At 42.2% G+C, this 21,674-nt stretch overlaps 1 protein-coding gene across 1 annotated transcript in view; it reads left to right on the top strand.

The window, feature by feature from the left end:
- Positions 1–21,674, top strand: part of DGKG (diacylglycerol kinase gamma) — a 245,632-nt gene that overhangs the window by 178,512 nt on the left and 45,446 nt on the right. Inside the window, exon 21 of the mRNA XM_007935972.2 lies at positions 13,156–13,333. Within this exon, the coding sequence (XP_007934163.1) occupies positions 13,156–13,333 (178 nt within the window). The remainder of the gene's footprint in view (positions 1–13,155; positions 13,334–21,674) is intronic.

Here is a 21,674-nt window from a genome sequence, read left to right as displayed (position 1 = left end):
GACATCAGCAATGATATCCCTCATTTCATGTCATCTTCTGAATCCAGCTTGCATTTCAGGAAGTTCCTTGTCAACATGCTGCTGCAACCATTTTTGAATTATCTTCAGCAAAATTTTACTTGTGTGTGATATTAATGATACTGTTCAATAATTTCCACATTGTGTTGGATCACCTTTCTGTGGAATGGGTACAAATATGGCTCTCTTCCAGTCAATTGGCCAGGTAGCTGTCTTCCAAATCTCTTGGCGTAGACAAGTAAGTGCATCCAGTGCAGCATCTGTCTGTTGAAACACCTCAATGGGTATTCCATAAATTCCTGGAGACTTGTTTTTTGTACAGCTTCGACTTCTTCCTTCAATACCATTGGTTCTTTACCATATGCCACCTCCTGAAATAGAGGAACATTGACCAATTCGTTTTTGTACAGTGACTACATATTCCTTCCATCTTCTTTTGATGCTTCCTACATCATTCAATATTTTACCCATAGAATCTTTCAATACTGTAACTCAAGGCTTGATTTTTTTCTTCAGGTCTTTCAGCTTGAGAAATGCTGAGCATGCTCTTCCCTTTTGGTTTTTTAACTCCAGGTCTTTGCACATTTCATTATAAAGAAGACTTTGTCTTCTTGAGCTGCTCTTTGAAATCTTCTTTTCAACTCTTTTATCTTGTCATTTCTTCTATTTGCTTTAGCTACTCTCGGCTCAAAAGCAAGTTTCAGAGTCTCTTCTGACATCCATTTTGGTGTTTTCTTCCTTTCCCGTCTTTTTAATAACCTTTTGCTTTCTTCATGTATGATATTCTTGATGTCATCCCACAATTTGTCTGGTCTTTGGTCATTGGTGTTTAATATGTCAAATCTGTTCTTCAGATGGTCTCTAAATTCAGGTGTGATATAATCAAGGTCATATTATGGCTCTGTGGCCTTGTTTTAATTGTCTTCAGATTTGGCTTGTACTTGCATGAGTAAGATGATCTATTCCAGTCAACTCCTGGCTGACTGTTTTGGCTGAAGCCATTGAGTTGTTCCATTTCCTCTTTCCACAGATGTAGTTGATCTGATTCCTGTGTATTCCACCTGGTGAGGTCCCATGTACAGCCACTGTTTATGTTGTAGAAAAAAACAACAAAATAAAAGAGCAACAACAAAAAATAAGTCATTGGTCTTGCAAAATGCAATCTCTGGCATCATTTCTATTACCAAGGCAATATTTTCGAACTACCAGTGAGTCATCTTTGTTTCCAACTTTAGCATTACAATCACCAGTAATAATCAATACATCTTGATTGCATATTTGGTCAATTTCAAAGTGCAGAAGTTGGTAAAAATCTTCAGTTTCCTCGTCTTCAGTTTTAGTGGTTGGTATGTAAATTTGAATAATAGTAGTATTAATTGGTCTTCCTTGTTGTTGTTGTTGTTGTTGTTGTTATGTGCCGTCGAGTCGACCCCGACTCATAGCGACCCCTCCTTGGGTTTCCGAGGCAGTATCACTACGGAAGTAGGATTGCCCAACCTTCTTTCCGAGGAGTGGCTGGTGGGTTTGAACCGCCAGCCTTCTGGTTAGCAGTCAAGTGCTTTAGCCACTATGCTACCAGAGCTCCTGGTCTTCCTTGTAGGTATATGGATATTATCCTATCACTGATTGCACTGTACTTCAGGATAGATCTTGAAACACTCTTGTGATGATGAATGCTATGCCATTCCTCTTCAATTTGTCATTCCCAGCATAGATCATATGCTTGTCTGATTCAAAATGGCCCAAACCAGTCCATTCCCATTCACTAATGCCTAGGATATCAATCTTTATGCATTCCATTTCATTTTTTACAAATTCCAATTTTCCTACATTAATACTTTGTACATTTCATGTTCTGATTGTTAATGGATGTTTGCAGCTGTTTCCTCTCATTTTGAGTAATGCTCCATCAGCAAATGAAGGTCTTGAAAGCTTTACTCCATCCACATCATTAAAGTTGACACTACTTTGAGGAGGTAGCTCTTCTCCAGTCATATTTTGAGTGCCCTCCAACCTGAGGGGCTCATCTTCCAGCACTATAGCAAACAGTGTTTCAGGGTTATTCTCAAAGTATTCCAATAATATATCAGACAGTGTTTCACTGCTATTCATAAGGTTTTCACTGGCCAATTATTTGAGAAGTGGATGGCCCCTTCCTTTTTCCCAGTTTGTCTTAGTCTGGAAGCTCCACTGAAACCTGTCCACCATGGGTGACCCTGCTGGTGTTTGAAATATCAGCCTCCAGCCTCACAGCAACATAGAAAACAGCACAGTATGACAAACTCAAAGATGAATAGTAGGAGGTTGGACTTGATAACCTTTAAAGACCCTTCCAGGTCTGTGATTCTATGACGGCACAGATGCGGAGAAGAGAGAGTTCTTTTCTGGAGAGAGAACAGAGAAGAATTCATGGAGAAAATGGTATTTGTAGAGGTATGAAAGAAAGGCACCACAAACCAAAAAAACCAAACACACTGCCATCGAGTTGGATCCAACTCAGCGACCCCTTCTTGGGTTTCCGAGGCAGTGTCACTACAGAAGTAGATTCCCCAACCTTTCTTCCAAAGAGTGGCTGGTGGGTTTAAACCGTCAGACTTCTGGTTAGCAATCTAATGCTGTAGGCACTAGGCCACCAGAGCTCCTGAAAGGTACCAGGAGGGTGCTAAAGTGCCCTCAAGGGTCTCCTACCATTAAGAAAAAAGTTGCCATTGAATTGACTCAAGGCTATCCCATGTGTGTCAGAGTAGAACTGTGTTCCACAGGGTTATCAGTGGCTGGTTTTTCAGAAGTAAATTACCTAGCCTTTCCTATAAGGCTCCTCTGGGTGGACTCAAACCTCCAACCTTCTGATTCATAGCCAAGCATACTAACCATTTGTACTTCTCAGGGTCTCCTGTCCTACTACTAAGGGACTTTAATAATGGATCCAGCCAAAGATCATCATTTGCTGATGCAGAACTTTAGAATGGAAGGTTCAGAATATCAACACCTGGTCCCACTGATCAATCTTAACATCACAAAAATGTGACAACCAAATAGTGTACCTCCTAATGAGATACAATAGGAAATGCATACACAGCACCACAGATGAAATATTCTTTTCAAAACTTCAACCCTGAAGCTGATCAAGCCTCCAGATCTAAAAGTACCAATTTAGTGAAAATAAAGGGATAGACTAGAAACATATTTATCAAGACACCTCAAGAATGCAATCAACAAAATCCAGAATCTGGGAAACCTATACAATCTTACTACTCAGTGTGGTCCATGAACCAGCGGCATTCGTTTCATCAGGGAGTGTGTTAGAAATGCAGTTTCAGGTCTCACCATAGACCTCCTGAATAAAAATCTGCATTTTAGTAAGACCTTTAAGTGATTTATATCACACTAAAATTTGAAAAGCACTGCTGTACAGGATAAGTGACTCATTTCCTTCAATAAATAAAAGGAGAAAAAAAGACAAGGAACTTATAGATCAAAAGTAACCTAAGCAATATATCAACAAAATGCAGTTTGTAGGCGTTGTGAAAACACCACCTATTTTTCTAAAAAGAGATTCTTGAGGAGATTTGAACAATGACTATTTATTGATATTAAGGCATTATTTTCTATTTTTTCAGTTTGGTAACAGATACGTAGATAGCTGCTTCCGAATCAACTCTGACTCATGGTGATCTTATGTACAACAGAATGAAATATTGCCTGGTCCTGAATCATCCTTATGACCACCAGCATCATTGTAGCTATTGTGCTGATCCATCTCACCTAGTATTTCCCCTGCTGTCCCTCTATTTCACTAAACATGATGTCTTTAAACGATTGATCCTTCCTGATAATGTATCCAAAGCAAGCAAGTCTGACAATGTTCTGTTGTGGTCTGTAGGGTATTCACTGGCTAATTTTCAGAAGCAGATCATCAGGGCTTTCTTCCTAGTCTGTCTTAGTCTAGAAGCTCTATTGAAACGTATCACCCATAGGGTGATCCTACTGGTATTTGAAAAACTGGTGGCATAGCTTCTAGTATCACATCAACTTGCAAGCCACCATAGTACACCAAACTGATATGGTGGAGCTTGATAACAGCTGTTGTTGCTGCTGTTGTTGTTATGTGCCGTCAAGTCGGCCCCGATTCATAGCGACCCCTCCTTGGGTGTCCGAGGCAGTATCACTACGAAAGTAGGATTGCCCAGCCTTTCTTCTGAGGAGTGGCTGGTGGGTTTGAACCGCCAGCCTTCTGGTTAGCAGTCAAGTGCCTTAGGCACTATACTACCAGAGCTCCTACATATATATAAACAGAAGTATTTATGGATGAAATATGATGTAATGTCTGGAATTTGCTATATAATGCACTATTCCACCAGAGTGCCTTCATAGTTCAATAGAGAGGTAGGGAATTGCCCTGGGATAAAGTTGAAACAAGATTAGCCATGAGTGGCTAGTTGCTGAAACTGGATTTTGGACATGAGGGTTTATTATTCTCTCTACTTTCAATATTAAAAAAAAAAAAAAAAGTCAAGAAGGAGTCATCAAAGATGGGAGGAAAGTGTCAGGATAAGACAGTAGCAAGGAACCCAAGAAAGAGTAAATTTCAAGTTGAAAGGGGGCAATTGCCCCAGAGCACTTGAGGGCTGAGTTGCACCCCAGAGCTGGCCTGAGGGAGGTCATTCCAGACTTAGCCAGTGACAGAACTAAGAAACAAAACTATCTGCGTTCCAAACACAAGAATATTATCCGTGGCTCGCGGAATCGAGGTTAGACGAAGGAAGAACTTACTAGTTTTTGCTAAAAACGGAAACAGGTCATCAAATAAATTGTGGGATCTCCTTCTCTGAGGACCTTCAGAAATAAGATCGACTGAGCTGAAATGCAGGATGCCTCGCGGAGCAGGGTGGTTGAGGGGGGATTGTAATTCAGACGCGCCGCTTTTTTCAGGTCACCTCAGCAGGCCAGCGGGAGAGGCGCCGCCAAGTCCGCAGCTAGGGCAGGCAAGCATCAATGCACTCCCTCCCTCACTTCCTCTGCTGCCAGTTGCTCTCCTGGAGAAGGGAGTGACAGGTCTTGGTTCTCTCCAGAATGGTGGGGATTTCAGGGATCTGAAAGATCAAGGGGGTTAGGGAGGAGGATGAATATGAATTCCCAGTGTATTTCATTTGCACACAAATATATTTTGTCCTCCTCAGTTTCCAGTTACCTGTGCACCAGCACCTCACCAAACAAATCAGCCAGCCCTGGCTCAGAAAGAAACGAGAACTGAGGGTACTGTCTTTGCACAGGGGACCGTGCAGCTGCCAGCGGGCGCTGCGAGGCTTGGGAGGAGGCGGCACTGGCCGCTCGCGTCCTAGATGCAAGCAGATTCCTGAGCCCCTTGCAAGGGGGTTGGCGCGGGGCTGATCTCCTGCTTCCACTCCCAGCATCCGAGGGCTTCTCAGTGCCCGCCCTCTCTGTGAGCATGGTTTCGGGTGTGTGCACTGAGGGAGTGTGCGTGCTCACTGCCTGGGGACAAGAGCGCTCTGTTTCAGTATTACACCCAGCTATAAATATCTGGGTTCCACTGTCGAAAGGTCCCGACTTAAAACTGGGCCTTTATTCAGCCATAGGTTACAAAGAAAAAAGAAAAGAAAACCTACGCCGTCAGTCGATTCTGACTCATAGCAACCCCATAGAACAGAGTAGAACTGTCCCATAGGGTTTCCAAGGCTGTAATCTTTACAGAAGTACACTACTACATCTTTCTCCCCCAGAGCAGCTGGTTGGGTCTAACCGCCCACCTTTCCGTTCGCAGCTGAACACTCTACCCACTGCGCCACCAGGTCTCCTAGGTTAGGGATGCCTAATTCTGTGCGCAGGGACCGCTGACCTGCTTGCACTCTCCCTGGGATAGTTAGTGCTGGGGGAGAGGATCGAGTGACGTCATGGAACAGTTCGAGGATTTAGCTCAGTAACCCGCCTGGGAGCGGACCCAGGTCGGTGTTCCATTTAGGCCCACAGTGTTCCGCTCGGCTCCACTTTCCCAGACCCAGCGCCGCTGCTTTCAGCCTTCTCGAGACCTACACCTACGCGGGTCTGGAGTTCTCAAGGAAATCGGTGAATGATGTTTGGGGGCTTGGCAGAGAACGCCAGAGGCTAGACTGTCACTACCATGGGTTCGGCCAAGAGGACATCAAAATGCTTCCAGTAAGGTCTTAGGTAGTGGGGGAATGATTCAGATACAAATACACCTCATGGATGGAGACTGGGGGAACTGTAATAAATGGGAGACAGATATGGAGTGCTACTGATGGTTATAGCTAAAAATGGAAGGGACTCAGTACACTTTAAACTGCAGTAGGTAGAAAGGTAACTTCACAGCCAATAACTGTGCTGGTAGTGTACATTAGTTTTTATTACAAAGCTGGCTTGTTGTTGTTGTTATGTGCCGTCTAGTCGGCCCCAACTCATAGCGACCCCTCCTTGGGTTTCAGAGGCAGTATCACTACAGAAGTAGGATTGCCCAACCTTCCTTCGGAGGAGTGGCTGGTGGGTTTGAACCGCCAGCCTTCTGGTTAGCAGTCAAGTGCCTTAGGCACTGTGATTTCAATTATTCAAACAACAGCTGGAAGTTTAATTTTCCTATAAGACTAGTATCAGCAACAGTCCCATTTGTCTTGCTCACCTGTTCATCTCCAGAGCAGGAACTGACATCTGTCTAGGTTTGCATTCCAGCTCTACCACCTTGTGCACCTTGTGCAAGTTTTGTAACCTTGAACATGCACTTAACCCCTGTCAGACCCTGTCAATTAGGGAGAACAATGATGCCTCAGTCATTGCATTCATATGAGGAACCCAAGAGATAATGTAGGTAAAGGGCCATGACACTGTCCCTTAACAAGGAAGCTCTCATCAAGTGTGAGCTGTTAACATTATTATTACCTCTCAAAAGGGAGGGAAAAAAACAAAAAACCCAAACTCACTGCCGTCGAGTCGATTCCAACCCATACCAACTTCCTTTGGGTTTTCGAGGCAGTAAATCTTTATGGAAGTGGATTGCCCAGTCTTCCTTTTGTGGAGTGGCTGGTGGGTTTGAACCATCAGCCTTAGGGTTTGCAGTCAAATGCCTTAGGCACTACACCACCAGAGCTTCTTTCAGAAGGGAGGGAAACAACAATAAATGAAGTACTATGGAGATGACTACACCATGGGGAAATTGGCCATGTTGTCTAGGAGGTGATAATAATGAGGGTAGATGATCCTGGGTACTGAATTGAGGAAAGCATATTTCAGAGAGCTTGGTGAACAGAAAAGTTTCACCCAATTACTAGAATTGCTAAATAGAAATATGTGTATGAACAATTGGAGACATTCCAAAATAAATTTCTAATAATTCTTTAATCCCATTGAGAAGAAAGGAAAAAGAAGTTTTTTGTTTGTTTTGTTAGTTGTTTTATTTTGTTGTTAACCACTGTGATAGCAATAGGGGGCTGTTGATTAATACCATGTTGGCTGATACCATGTTGGCTGATACCATCCTTTAAGGGTCTATACACATACATGTGTGGTTCAGTGATTGAACCCTCACCTTCCATGGTACACACCTGGTTCAGTTTGCAGTCAATGCACCTCATGTGCAGCTACCACTTGCCCCTCAGTGGAGGCTTGCATGCTCCTATGATGCTGAACAGGTTTCAGCAGAGCTGCCAGACTAGGTGAACCAAGAAGAAAGGGCTGGTGATCTCCTTCTGAAACTCAGCCACTGAACAGCCTGTGGATCACAACAGTCTGTTCTACCACATATTGGGAATGGCACAGGGCCAGGCAGCATTTCCTTCTGTGGTGCATAAGGTCACTATGCATTGGAACCAACCTGACAGCAACTAACAAGAAACAACACACAAATACAGGAAGAGTAGGAGCATGCAACCATGTATGAATACACAAAAGCACCTTAAACCTGTAAGCATGGCTTCAGGCAAGCTAAAGGCCAAACAAAATCTTGTTGTTGTTGTTGTTATGTGCCGTCGAGTCGGCCCCGACTCATAGCGACCCCTCCTTGGGTTTCCGAGGCAGTATCACTACGGAAGTAGGATTGCCCAACCTTCCTTCCGAGGAGTGGCTGGTGGGTTTGAACCACCAGCCTTCTGGTTAGCAGTCAAGTGCCTTAGCCACTATGCTACCAGAGCTTAGACAAAATGTTTGGGCAGTTAGGGCAGGGTGGGGATGCTATGCATAGCTCAATAGGACGTTGTTATTCTGGAAAAATTTTAAACTTTTCCGGAGAGAAAGGCCCTAACTAAAAAGGTGTGTGTGGGGTGGGGGAAAACAGATGTGAAAGGTAGGCACCAGAGCCCAAAATAGGTCAGTAGAGAAATTGCTGACCTTGGAAAACTCCCACATTTAAACCCAAGTTGCAGGACAAATCTACAGAAGCATTCAGGGGCCACTTCGAAAAATCTAGAGAACTGAATAGGTTCTATCCAATGAGAAGCAGACAGAAAAATGACACATTTTTCAAGAAACTTCTAGAAACCACAGACTGGCATACCTCCCTCAATCTCTGACAGTATTTACTAGAATAGATCATTAACCAACTATTTGCTCTTTAAGGAGCTCTGGTGGTGCGTTTGTTAAGTATTCAGCTACTAACTGAAAGGTCAGCAATTCTAAACCACCATCCACTGGAGAAAGATGAGGTAACCTACTTCCATAAAGATTACAGCCTTGGAAACCTTATGGGGCAGTTCTCTTCTGTCCTGTAGGGTTGCTCTGAGTGGGAATTGACTACAGCATCAGAGCAATGGGATTTGCCCTTTGGGAGTCCCTGGGTGACACAAATGGTTAAGCACTCAACTACTAGCCAAAATGTGGGCCATTCAGACACACCCAGAGACACCTCAGAATACAGGCCTGACAACCAGCTTCCAAAAGGTTACAGCCTTGGAAACCCTGAAGAGCTGTTCTACTCTGCACATATGGGAACGCCATGAGTCAGAATCAACTTGACAGCAACAAACATTTGCCCTTTACATACAGATGTTAGTGACAATAGAAATTCTATTATTCATTTTCTCATAGAGGTCATAGGGTAGCCATTTATGAAACGCTATTTGATTTGACCATAATGTCTCATGTTTTAGTGGAAAAAACATAGTATTAAGGCCTCAAGACCTGAAGCTGGTCAGGCTCCACCATTAATAAATTGGGTGGTCACTGGCAAGTTCCTTCGCCTCCTGGATGTCCTTTATGAAAGATAGGACATGTTCTTTCAGATCCCCCTCATCTCTAAGCTTCATGATTCCACACTGTAATGAAAAGTGGGCTGGGTAACAGCACAGTCTAGAGGATGCAGCTCCTATAGAACAGTCAAACCCTGAGGATTATTTAATGTGCCAAGTCAGGTGTGTTAAACTGACCAAGGAGAGAGCTTGGACTTTGTCTCTGCCCTTTATTTGTCATTGCTAGCTGCCAATGGGGAGCTCTGGTAGTTTAGTGCCTAAGGCACTTGACTGCTAACCAAAAGGCTGGTGGTTCAAACCCACCAGCCACTCCTTGGAAGGAAGACTGGGTAATCTACTTCCATAGTGATACCACCTCGGAAACCCAAGGAGGGGTCGCTATGAGTCATGTCCAACTTGACGGCACATAACAGCAACAACAACAAGCTGCCATTGAGTTACTCCCTAAGTCATGGCAACCCCATGCACATTGGAATGAAATGCTGCCCAATCCCGTGCCACCCCCATCATCAGTTGCAGATCAAACCATTGTGATCCATAGAGTTTTTATTGGCTGATTTTCAGAAGTAGATCACCAGGCCTTTCTTCCTACTCTGCCTTAGTCTGGAATCCCTGCTGAAATCTGTTCAACATCACAGCACACATAAGACTCCACTGACAGATGAGAGGTAGTTATGCTGGAGGTGCAGTGATTAGGAATCAAACCTGGATTACCCACGTGGAAGGCAAGAATTCTACCACTGAACTACCAATCCCCCCCCCCATGCATTAATAACTGAATCCCAAAACTATGGGAGACCTATGGCAAAGATCATAGAATCAAGACTTAAAATAAGCTGAATGGGCTGGAGAAAGCTTGGGCTGAAAGCTAGAAGGAATTAATTGACATAAATGTGAAGCCCTACGACTATGTTTGAGAGTCCCTAGGTGGCACAAACTGTTTGCACTGAACTGCAAACCTAAAAGTTGGCAGTGCCAATCCACCCAGCAGTACCATGGAAGAAAAGCCCTAGCTATCTGCTTCAGTTAAGATTACAGCCAAGAAAACCCTATGGAGCAGTTCCACTCTAACACATGGGGTCACCATGAGTCAGAATCAACTCAAGGGCCACCAACAACAATAACATGTCCAAGTTTGGGGTGAGGGGAGAGCCACACAAGTCCAGGATAAGGAAGAGCTGGCTGAGAAGTAGAACATGGGATGAGGATCTGTGACTGAGGTGACCACCCCTTCAGGCTGAAGTACTGCTGTCATCTAACTGCTAACATAAGAGCTAGTGCAACTTTGAGTATACTTAACAATAAGGATAATGATAATGGGAACATGTATTGAGCCCTTACATGAGCTTTGGACATTTCTGGGACTGGAATACTGTTCTGGAATTCCAACCCCAGGAAGTGATGGTATCATTGCCCTAGCCACAGCAGATCCTGTCCCTGGGAGGTTGTTTTCAGTTTTGGAGGTCTTATCAAGTTGGAGGGTAACAAATGGAATGTGCACTTAGAAAAGGGCAGCCAGGATGGGAAAAGATCGGAAAATCAAGTCCCAGAAGGTTGAGAGGTGAAAGTACTCAACCCGGAAACAACACAACCAAGATATGGTAAGGAGGAGAAATAAAGGAATGGTTAAGACATAGGCTCTGATGCCTGCCTTCAAATCTGCATACATTGTATGTGTGTCTTTGGGCGAGTTACTTAACCTCATCTGTGTCTCAGTTTCCCCAAATGTGAAGAGGGAATATTAGTCCTACCTCATAGGATTATTATAAACATAATAAATAAGATAAAAAACTAAACCAAACTCACTGCCATTGGGCTGATTCTGACTCATAGTGACCCCTCCTTGGATTTCCAAGGTGGTATCTCTAAGGAAATAAATTGCCCAGTCTTCCTTCTGAGGAATGGCTGGTGGGTTTGAACCGCCAGCCTCCTGGTTAAGCAGTCAAATGCCTTAGAGCTCTACACCACCAGAGTTCCTAAAAAATAAGATTAATGTTTGTAAAAATGTACCTGGAAATGGCACGTGCTTTAATATACACGATGATAATGATGGTAATGATTGTCATCTCCTACACCCTCCATGCCACCAGCCACTCCTCTGAAGGAAGGTTGGGCAATCTACTTATGTAGTGATACTGCCTCGGAAACCCAAGGAGGGGTCGCTATGAGTCGGATCCGACTCGAGGACAGTGAGTTTAGTGAGAGTTTTATACCCTTCATGACCCTGTGGAGGAAGGAGAATGTGAAAAGGATGTGGAGGCAGCATCCTCTGACCACCTCTAACTTCACAAGGGGGATGGAGGATCCAGATCTATGAAAAGCCCAAGGCTGATTCCTATGAGGCAGAAGTCAGATCTTTCACACTCTTCTGCTGGCAAGTCTTTGGAAATTTAGGTTTGTAGGTAAACCTTGAGGACAACGGATTTTTGTTGCATGTTTTTGGTCTCTCCTGCTTCACAGTTAGTAAGATTGAGCATGGGCTTGTAGTTCACTTAGTTTCTTAGTGCTGCTGTAACAAAAGTACCACAAGCGGAAGGCTATAACAAACAAATTTATTTTCTCACATTTGGGAAGTGAGAAGTCCAAATTCAGGGCACTAGCTCTAGGGAAAGGCTCTCTCTCTCTCCACGGGCCCTGGGGGAAGGTCCTTATCTCTTCTAAACTTCTGTTCCTTGTTCTTGGACCATTTTCATATGGCATGGCATCTTTCTTCCCCCATCTGTGCTTCCTTACTTCTGTGCCTCATCTACTCTTTTATATCTCAAAAGTGAATGGCTTAAAACCCTGTACTGATACCGCTGCATTAACATAACAGAGAAACCCTATTCCTAAGTGGAATTGCATCCACAGGTATAGGGGTTAGGATTTACCACACATATTTTGGGGGACACAATCAGTAACAGTAATTAAATTCCCCAAGTTTGAATCCCTGTTCTGTTATTTATCAGCTAGTTGATCTTTGATAACCTAGCTCACCACTTTCAGTCCATTTTTTCTTTTGTAAAATGAAATAAACTACCTGCAATCCTGAGGAATGAGGATTGGAGCTAATATATTTCATGCTGTGTCGGTAAGCATCATGCCAAAGTGGGCTGACTGTATAGGTACATGAGACTAACAAATTCAAGCCTTTTGGCCTTTTGTATCTTGAGTGGAATGTGGGTGGTAGAGGTTGGATTAAAAAAAAAAAACTACTACATCAGCAAGCACTTATGCCAAAACTGCACTTACGATACAGATACAGGAGACAGGAAAATTCTGAAAGCCTTTCATATCCTAAAGTCTTGCACTTCTCACAGGAAGAATAAAATAATAAAGGAGAAAAATGAAAACTTTCTATCATTTGTTGAGAATTTACTACATGTAACATTCTGGGCTCATTGTCCCAGCAAATCTTCACAATGGTTAGGAAGGGGCAGAATTGATGATTTAAAAAAAAAAAAAAAACATTGAGTCGATTCCAACTCATAGCAACCCTAAAGGACAGAGTAAAACTGCCTCACAGGGTTTCCAAGGCTCTAAATCTTTACAGAAGCAGACTGTCTCATCTTTCTCCCACAGAGCATCAGGTAGTTTTGAACCACCAACCTTTTGGTTAGCAGCTGAATGCTTTAACCACTGTACCCCAGAGCTCCTTGAATTGATGATAGTAAGGTTGAACTCAAGAACAGTTTTGCCATTGCCTTGTACTCTGATCTAAAACACTTCTGGATCTATTGTGCTTCTGTCTCCAGAGCTGACCAGGACTAGATCTTATTACAATGGTCAAAGCATTACATCTTTGCTCAAGATTCAGTTTCTGATGGAAGCAGAGCAATAACTGGGGGGCCATTATAACCTGTATGAAAATCCTCCACCACACACATATTGCACCTTGAATTGAGATAGACTGACAACACTAAGATGGCCTTTTCTCTCTGTCCCCCAGTGTGATGGGGTTGAAGTGGACCTAAGCACCATCTTCCTCGAAGGCATTGCCATTCTCAACATTCCCAGTATGTACGGAGGAACCAATCTCTGGGGAGAAACAAAGAAGAACCGGGCTGTGATCCGGGAAAGCAGGAAGGTCGTCACTGACCCCAAGGAACTGAAATTCTGTATTCAAGGTAAGCCAAGCACTAAGGGCAATTGCTATAAATCAGAGAGAGAGAGTTGCAGGTGGATCTGTTAGTAAGTTATACAAAGACCTACAACAGGTTCTATAAAACCATAGAGGCCACCTACTATCCATGTCCTGGAGATAATGCTGACTCATCATCCCTGACCGTTGCAAAATTTGCAACCTAATTGAGAAGACACATTAACAATAAGGGAGCCCCGATGACAGTCATTGTTCAAACTGTGTGACTCCATCAGGTCAAATCTCAAATGCTGCTCCTGTCATGTGGCTACAAGTGTTTCTAAGCAACCAAAGCCAATAGTCAATTCCCCACCATCGTATCGACTCACCTATCAATGCCATTGGACCCAGTTGATCTCTCCCTCTTCTTGGAAACACTTTAATCACTTAAATTCTGGACTCCACATTTTCCAAGTTTTCTTCCTGTCTCACTGATCACACCTTCTCAGGCTCTTTTGCCAATTCCTCATCTCTCTGACTTCTCAATGCTGAAGCATTCCCAGGATCCTTGGCTCTCTTCTTTTTTCTGTCTGTGCTCACTCCTTGATGATCTCATACAGTCATAAGGAGCCAATGATGTCTAAAAATGTGTCTCCAGCTTCCCCTGGGCTCCAGGATCATGTGTTCAACAGCCTGTGCAGCATTTCCCCTTGTGTGGTTAATGTCAGGGTTGTATCTTTTCACCATATTTATTCAATATGCTGAGTAAATAATCCAAGAAGCTGGACTATATGAAGAAGAACATGACCTCAAGATTGGAGGAATGGCCATTAACAACCTGTAATATGCAGACAACACAACCTTGCTTGCTGAAAATGAAGATGACTTGAAGCACTTATTGATGAAGATCAAAGACTACAGCCTTTAGTATGGATTACTCAACATAAGGAAAACAAAAATCCTCACAACTCGACCAATAAACAGCATCGTGATAAATGAAGAAAAGATTGAAGTTGTCAAAGATTTCATATTCCTTGGATTCACAATCAACACCAATGGAAGCAGTAGTCAAGAAATAAGACAATGTATTGCACTGGGCAAATCTTCTGCAAAAGGCCTCTTTAAAGTGCTGAAGATCAAAGATGTCTCTTTGAAGACTAAGAAATACCTAACCCAAGCCATGGTGTTTTCAATAGTTTCATATGCACGTGAAAGCTGGACAACAAATAAGGAAGACTGAAGAAAATTTTATGCTTTTGAGTTGTGGTGTTGGCAAAGAATACTGAAAGTACCGTGGACTTCCAGAAGAACGAACAAATCTGTCCCGGGAGACGTGCAACCCAAATGCTCCTTGGAAGCAAGAATAGCCAGACTTTTTCTCACCTACTTTGATCATGTTGTCAAAAGGGACCACTCCCTGGAGAAAAGTATCATGCTTGGTAAAGTGGAGTGTCAGCAAAAAAGAGGAAGGTCCTCAACAAGGTGGATTGACACAGTGGCTGCAACAATGGGCTCAGGCATAGCAAGGATTGTGAGCCTGGCATAGGACTGAGTAGTGTTTTGTTTTGTTGTACATAGAATCACTATGAGTCGGAGCAAACTTCATGGACCTAACAACAACAACATGGTTAACATCTCAAATTGAGCATGTCCAAACTGACCTTCTGATATTCCTTCTTCATGGAATCCCATAAACCTTCTTCACACACAGCCTTCTCCATCTCAGTTGATGACAATTCCAATCTTCCAGCTGCTAAAGCTAAAACACTTAGTACCATCCTTGGCTCTCTTTTAAATACCACATATCATATCCAACCCACTGGAAAACCTGTTGGCTCTACTTTTAAAAGCTTAAAAAAAAAAAAAAAATCATCCAGAATCCAAACACTTCTCACCACTTGCATTCTTACCACCTTAGTCTCAACCACCATCATCTGTCCCGTAAAAAAAACTCACTGTTGCCGAGTTGAATCCAACTCATAGTGACCCCTCCTTGGGTTTCTGAGGCAGTATCACTACAGAACTAGATTGCCCAATCATCTGTCCCCTACATTACTGGAAATCCTCCTAAGTGGATTCCCTGCTTCTACCCCTACCGTATAGAGTCTATTCTTGCCACCACATCCAGAGTACACTTGTGAAAACATGTCAGATTATGTCACCCTTCTGCTCAAAATCCTGCAGAGGCTCAGAGTAAACACAAAAGATCTAAACACGGCTACCGAACCCTTTATGACCTGGCCTCATGTTACCTCTGAAAGGTCGCCTACTACTCTCCTTCTCAGTCACTCTACCTCCACAGTTCTGGTTCCTTTAACACAGCAGGCTGCTTTCATGGGTGAGCTATTCCTTCTGCCAGGAACAATTGGGTAGTATGTCTTAGAGACCATCAGCTAGACCTTCCACTTTTAACCCACCAGGATACAGAGCATAGCTTTCTGAAAGTGTGCTTAAAACTATCTTCACACCAACCCCTTACTGGCCATTTCCACCAATGAACTGAAAACCTCCTGGAATCTCTGATTCCTCTACAGGTTGGATAAATAGGCACTGGTGCTCCTCAGGAGTCTCAAATTGGACTGGTGAGCTGTGAGAAACAAGCCTCGTGTGAGAGCACTGGCAAAGGAACCATACCAAGAGGCAAGAGACCTGGATTCTAAACAAAGTGTTGCCACCAACCTACTTCTTGGCACCTCGGTTTTCACTGGTGTAAAATAAGTGTCTGGTATGCAAGTTTTGATAACTGGATGAATGGGCTGGACCAGACTATTGGTTCTAAACCAATGGTCTAAAGGGCCTGCTTGTTGAAAATGCAGATTCCTGGACCCCAGTCCAGATCTACCTAATCAATTTCTGAATTGGTTCTTGGGAATCTCAATTTTTAATAAGCTCCCCAGATGACTCCAATAAGCTGCCAGGTTTGAGAACCACTGATGTGATAAAGACCGATCTCCAAAGTCTCTCCTAGGCCTAGCTTTCTATAAATCTGTGTCTGTGTTCTTTGATATCCCAGCCTGTTAGCACTAAGACTGGATGTAAACCCACCAGTGGAAGGAGACAAAACTTGGCTATCAAAGGGATGAGTTACTTGCTTATTTCAAATACAGCTGCTAGACAATATGATTGTTATTTTCCAAAGCAAGATCATCAAGAAACGTACCTCCAACATTTACCACAGGACTCAGGGATTTTTTTTTTTTTTTTTAATTTATTTATTTATTTATTTATTTATTAAGAGTCCCTGGGTGGCACAGTTAAGTATTTGACTATTCATCAATAGCTTGGCTGTTCAAACCCTCCCAGAAGCACCTCAGCAGACAGGTCTGGTGATCTGCTTCCAAAGGTCAGCCTTAAAAGCTCTATGGAACAGTTCTACTCTGCACACATGGAATTGCCATGCAGAATTGAATCTATGGCAACTGAAAACAGGAGCAAGGGTTTTTATTTCTCTGCTGCCCACTTAAATTTGCTTCATTATACACAGTAAACTTTTCCATTGATATGAATTATTAAACTGACTAATGTGTTCCTCCTTCCTCCCTTGGCAGGGAAGTTGTGGATGGGGTTGTGATTGCTAGAAGAAAGTGAGGAAAGCATAGGAGGTTGTAGAAAGTTTCTGCAAAATTTCCCACCCTGGTGCTCCTACCCCAGCCCCTTCTCCAGCCTCCAGCCAAGTTGGAACAGAAAAGAGAATCAGCTGAATAAAGTCCTTTTCCTCTTCTCCCTGCCCAGAAGCTTGGTAAAGCTCTTTGCTAAGGTTTTGGACTCAGGGACAATCTTCATCTTCTTAAAAGTCTGACCATATATCTTCCCCTTCTTCAAGAAAGAGTAGCCCAGAGTAAAGTGTCTGCTAATAACTCTTAACAGTGTATTGGATCTTCCTGCCCAACTTCCTCCTTTCCCAGCCCCAGAATGTGCTTTCAAAGCTAAAAAGAAAGCCACTTCCTATTCTTTAGATGAGGGCATGGTCAACCACAGGGGAGACACCAATGAGGAGGCCCCCCTTCTGGGCTTTGCAGAAATGCCAACACTGAGCTTTATTTTTCTTCTTTGACTTTTTATTGTGATTTGAGTGAAAGTTTACAGAGCAAATTAGTTTTCCATTAAACACTTCATACGCATTTTTATTTGTGACATTGATATTAATACTCACAATGTAACAACATTCTTCCCACTATCTTGCTGTGTTTACCATTTCATTTATCCTTCTTTCTTATCCCTTCTTGCCTTCTCAACCTTATCCCTGAAAAAAATTTTCACCTTGTATGATTGCTTCTAAGGAATGCGCACCTCTCTGCTGTTACTGTTCACCTTATGTTGCCGTTTTTGTTAGGTGCTTTCGAGTTAGTTCTGACTCATAGTGACCCTCTATGTACAGCAGAATGAAACATTGCCTGGCCCTGTGCCATCCTCACAATCATTCCCCTGCTTCAGCCCATCTTCATAGCCACTGTGTCAGTCCATCTCATTGAGGGTCTTCCCCCTTTCCACTGCCTTCTGTTCATCTTACAGGCCTGCCTATTGTATGGTTGAGAGTTGAGCCACAAGGGTGAGCTCATTCCCAGTCCTGAAGGATGACTAATGGCCATAGTTTCAAGGGTTACACCAGTCTCCATCTGACCAATAACCTTGGTCTTTTTTTATGATTTTGAGTTTTGTTCTACACGTCATTCTCTCTATATACAGGACTTCCTATTGTGGTAGTTTCAGAAAGGTCAGCATCGGTAGCTGGGCACAATCTAGTTCTTCCAGTTTCAGTGTCTTGGATGCTGGGGTTCACATGGTCCATTAGTCCTTTGAACTAATTGTTTCCGTGAATCTTTGATTTTCTTCGCTCTTCTTTACTCCTGATGGTGAAAGACAAATAGTTGTACCTTAAATGGCCAGTCACAAGCTTTTAAGATCCCAGTCACTACTCACCAATGTAGGATATAGAACATTTTCTTTGTGGACTATGTTATGACAATTGACCCTGATGTCCTCCAAGACTGTGGTCCTGAACCTCCACTGACTAAGTTGCCTCAAGGTGTTTGATTTTGGCTAAAAAATTTTCATAACTTTGCCTTCTGTATAATATACTATGTTGTTGTTAGGTGCCATCAAGTTGGCTCCAACTCATAATGACCCTGTGTACAACAGAATGAGACAATACCTAGTCCTGCGCCATCCTCACAATACCTGCTTAAGACCATTGTTGCAGCCACTATGTCAATCCATCTCATTGAGGGTCTTCCCCTTTTTTACTGACCCTTTACTTACCAAGTATGGTATTCTTCTCCAGGGAATGGTCCCTTTTGACAACACGATCAAAGTAGGTGAGACAAAGTCTGGCCATTCTTGCCTCCAAGGAGTATTCCAGCTGCACTTTTTCCAGGACAGATTTATTTGTACTTCTGGAATTGCATGGTATTTCCAGTATTCTTCACCAATACCACAATTCAAATGCATCAACTCTTCTTTGATCTTCCTTACTCATTGTCCAGCTTACATGTGTATATGAGGCAATGGAAAATACTATGGCTTGGAGTAGGTGCACCTTAGTCTTCAAAGTGAAATCTTTACTCTTCAACATTTTAAAGAGTTCTTTTGCAGCAGATTTGCCCAGTGCAATACTATGTCTGATTTCTTGACTGCTGCTTCCATGAGTGTTGATTGTGGATCCAAGTAAAATTAAATCCCTGATAACTTCAATCTTCTCTCCATTTATCATAATGTTGCTTATTGATCCAGTTGCCAGAATTTTTGTTTGCTTAATGGTGACGTGTTATCCACTGAAGACTGTCTTCTTTGATCTTCATCAGTAAGTGCTTCAAGTCATCTTCAGTTTCAGCAAGCAAGGTTGTGTCAGCTGCATATCACAGGCTGTTAATGAGGGTTCCTCCAATCCTGATGCCATGTTCTTCTTCATTTGGTCCAGCTTCTCATATTATTTGCTCAGCATACAGGTTGAAAGTATGGTGAAAGATACAACTCTGATGCACACTTTCCAGATTTTAAATCATGCAGTATCCCCTTGTTCTGTTCAAATGACAGCTTCCTGGTCTATGTACAGGTATCTCGTGAGCACAATTGAGTGTTCTGGAATTCCCATTCTTCCCTATGTTATCCATAATTCGTTATCATCTACATAGTTGAATGCCTTTGCATATACAATAAAATAGGAGTAAACATCTTTCTGGTATTCTTTGCTTTCAGCCAAGATCCATCTGACATCAGTAATGATATCCCTTGTTCCACATCTTCTATTGAATCCAGCCTGAATTTCTGGAAGTTCCCTGTCAATATACTACTGCAACCATTTTTTGAATTATCTTCAGCAAAATTTTACTTGTGTGTGATATTAATGATACATTGTTTAATAATTTCCACATTCTGTTTGATCACTTTTCTTTGGAATGGGCACAAATACTGATTTCTTCAAATTAGTTTGTGAGGTAGCTATCTTCCAAACTTCCTAAAATAAACGAGTAAGTGCCTCCAGCACTGTGTCTATTTGTTGAAACATATCAATGGGTATCTCATCAATTCCTGGAACCTGGTTTTTTGCCAATTCCTTTAGTGTAGCTTCTACTTCTTTCCTAAATACCATTGGTTCTTTATCATATGTTACCTCCTAAGATAGTTTAATGTTGACCAACTCTTTTTGGTACAGTAACTCTGGGTATTCCTTCCATCTTCTTTTGATGTCTCCTGCATCATTCAATCTTTTGCCCATAGAATCCTTTAATTTGTAACTCAAAGCTTGACTTTTTCTTCAGTTCTGTTAGCTTGAGAAATGCCAAGTGTGTTCTTCTTCGCTTTTGGTTTTCTAATTTCAGGTCTTTGCATATTTCATTATAATGATTGATTTTTGTCTTCTCAAGCTGCTCCTTGAAATCTTCCTTTCAGCTCTTTTATCTTGTCATTTCCTCCATTTGCTTTAGCTGCTCTCTTCTGACATCCATTCTGGTCTTTTCTTCCTTTCCTATCTTTTTAATGACCTTTTGCTTTCTTTATATATATAATGTTCTTGATGTCATCCCATAACTCATCTCGTCTTTGGTCATTGCTGTTCAGTGCTTCAGATCTATTCTTCAGATGGTCTTTAAATTCAGTTGGAATATTATAGAGGTTTTATTTTGGCCCTTGTAGACTTGTTTTAATTTTCTTCATCTTCAACTTGAACTTGTATATGAGCAATTGGTGGGCTGTTCCATAGTCAACTCCTGGCCTTATTTTGAGTGATGATACTGAGCTTCTCCATCACCCATTTCCACAGATGTAGTTCATTTGATTCCTGTGTATTCCATCTAGTGAAGTCCACATGTGTAGCCACCGTTTATATTGTAGAAGAATGGTATTCGTAATGAATAAGTTGTTGGTCTTAAAAAATTCTATTATACAATCTCTGGCATCATTTCTATCACCAAGGCCATATCTTCCAGCTACTGATGATTCCTCTTTGTTTCCAACTTTTGCATTCCAATCACCAGTAATAATCAATACATCTTAATTTCATGTTAGGTCAACTGTAGACTACAGAAGTTGGTAAAAATCTTCAATTTCTTCATCTTTGGTGTTAGTTTTCAGTGTATAAATTTGAATAGTAGTTGTGTTAATAGGTCTTCCTTGTAGGTGTAGGGATACTATCCTGTCACTGACAGCATTGTACTTCAGGATAGACCTTGAAATGTTCTTCTTGATGATGAACATGATGCCATTCCTCTTCAATATGTCATTCTTGGCATAGTAGACCATACGATTTTCAGACTCAAAATAGCAATACCAGTCCATTTCAGCTCACTAATTAATGCCTAGGATATCAATCTTTATGTGTTCCATTTCATTTTTTACAACTTCCAATTTTCCTACATTCATGCTTCATACATTCCACATTCTAATTATTAATGGTGGTTTGCAGCTGTTTCTTCCCATTTTGAGTCATTCCTCATCAACAAATGAAGGTCCTGAAAGCTGTACCCCACCCACCTGGTTAAGGTACTCCACTTTGTGGAAGCAGCTCTTCCCCAGTCATATTCTGAGTGCCTTTCAACCTGAGGGGCTCATCTTCTGGAACTATATCAGACAGTGTTTCACTGCTATTCATAAGGTTTTCCACAGCCAAATTTTAGAACTGGATGGCCCCATCCTTTTTCCCACTTTGTCTTAGTCTGGAAGCGCCACTGAAAACTGTCCACCGTGGGTGAATCTGCTGGTGTGTGAAATACCAGTGGCATAGCCTCCAGCCTCACAGCAACATGCAAGTCACCACAGTACGATAAACTGGCAGATGAGTGGTAGATAATCTACTAGATTCCTGGATATATTTGTAGCATATTTAAATACATGTATGTAGACATATCCTTTGTCAAACCTATATATATATATATATATATATATATATATAT

This window comes from Orycteropus afer, unplaced genomic scaffold (assembly GCF_000298275.1).
Source record: "Orycteropus afer afer isolate SDZICR_OR568_19922 unplaced genomic scaffold, OryAfe1.0 scaffold00032, whole genome shotgun sequence".
NCBI lineage: Eukaryota > Metazoa > Chordata > Mammalia > Tubulidentata > Orycteropodidae > Orycteropus > Orycteropus afer.
The sequence above is the reverse complement of the archived record's forward strand: the minus strand, read 5'-3'. Positions and strand labels throughout refer to the sequence as shown.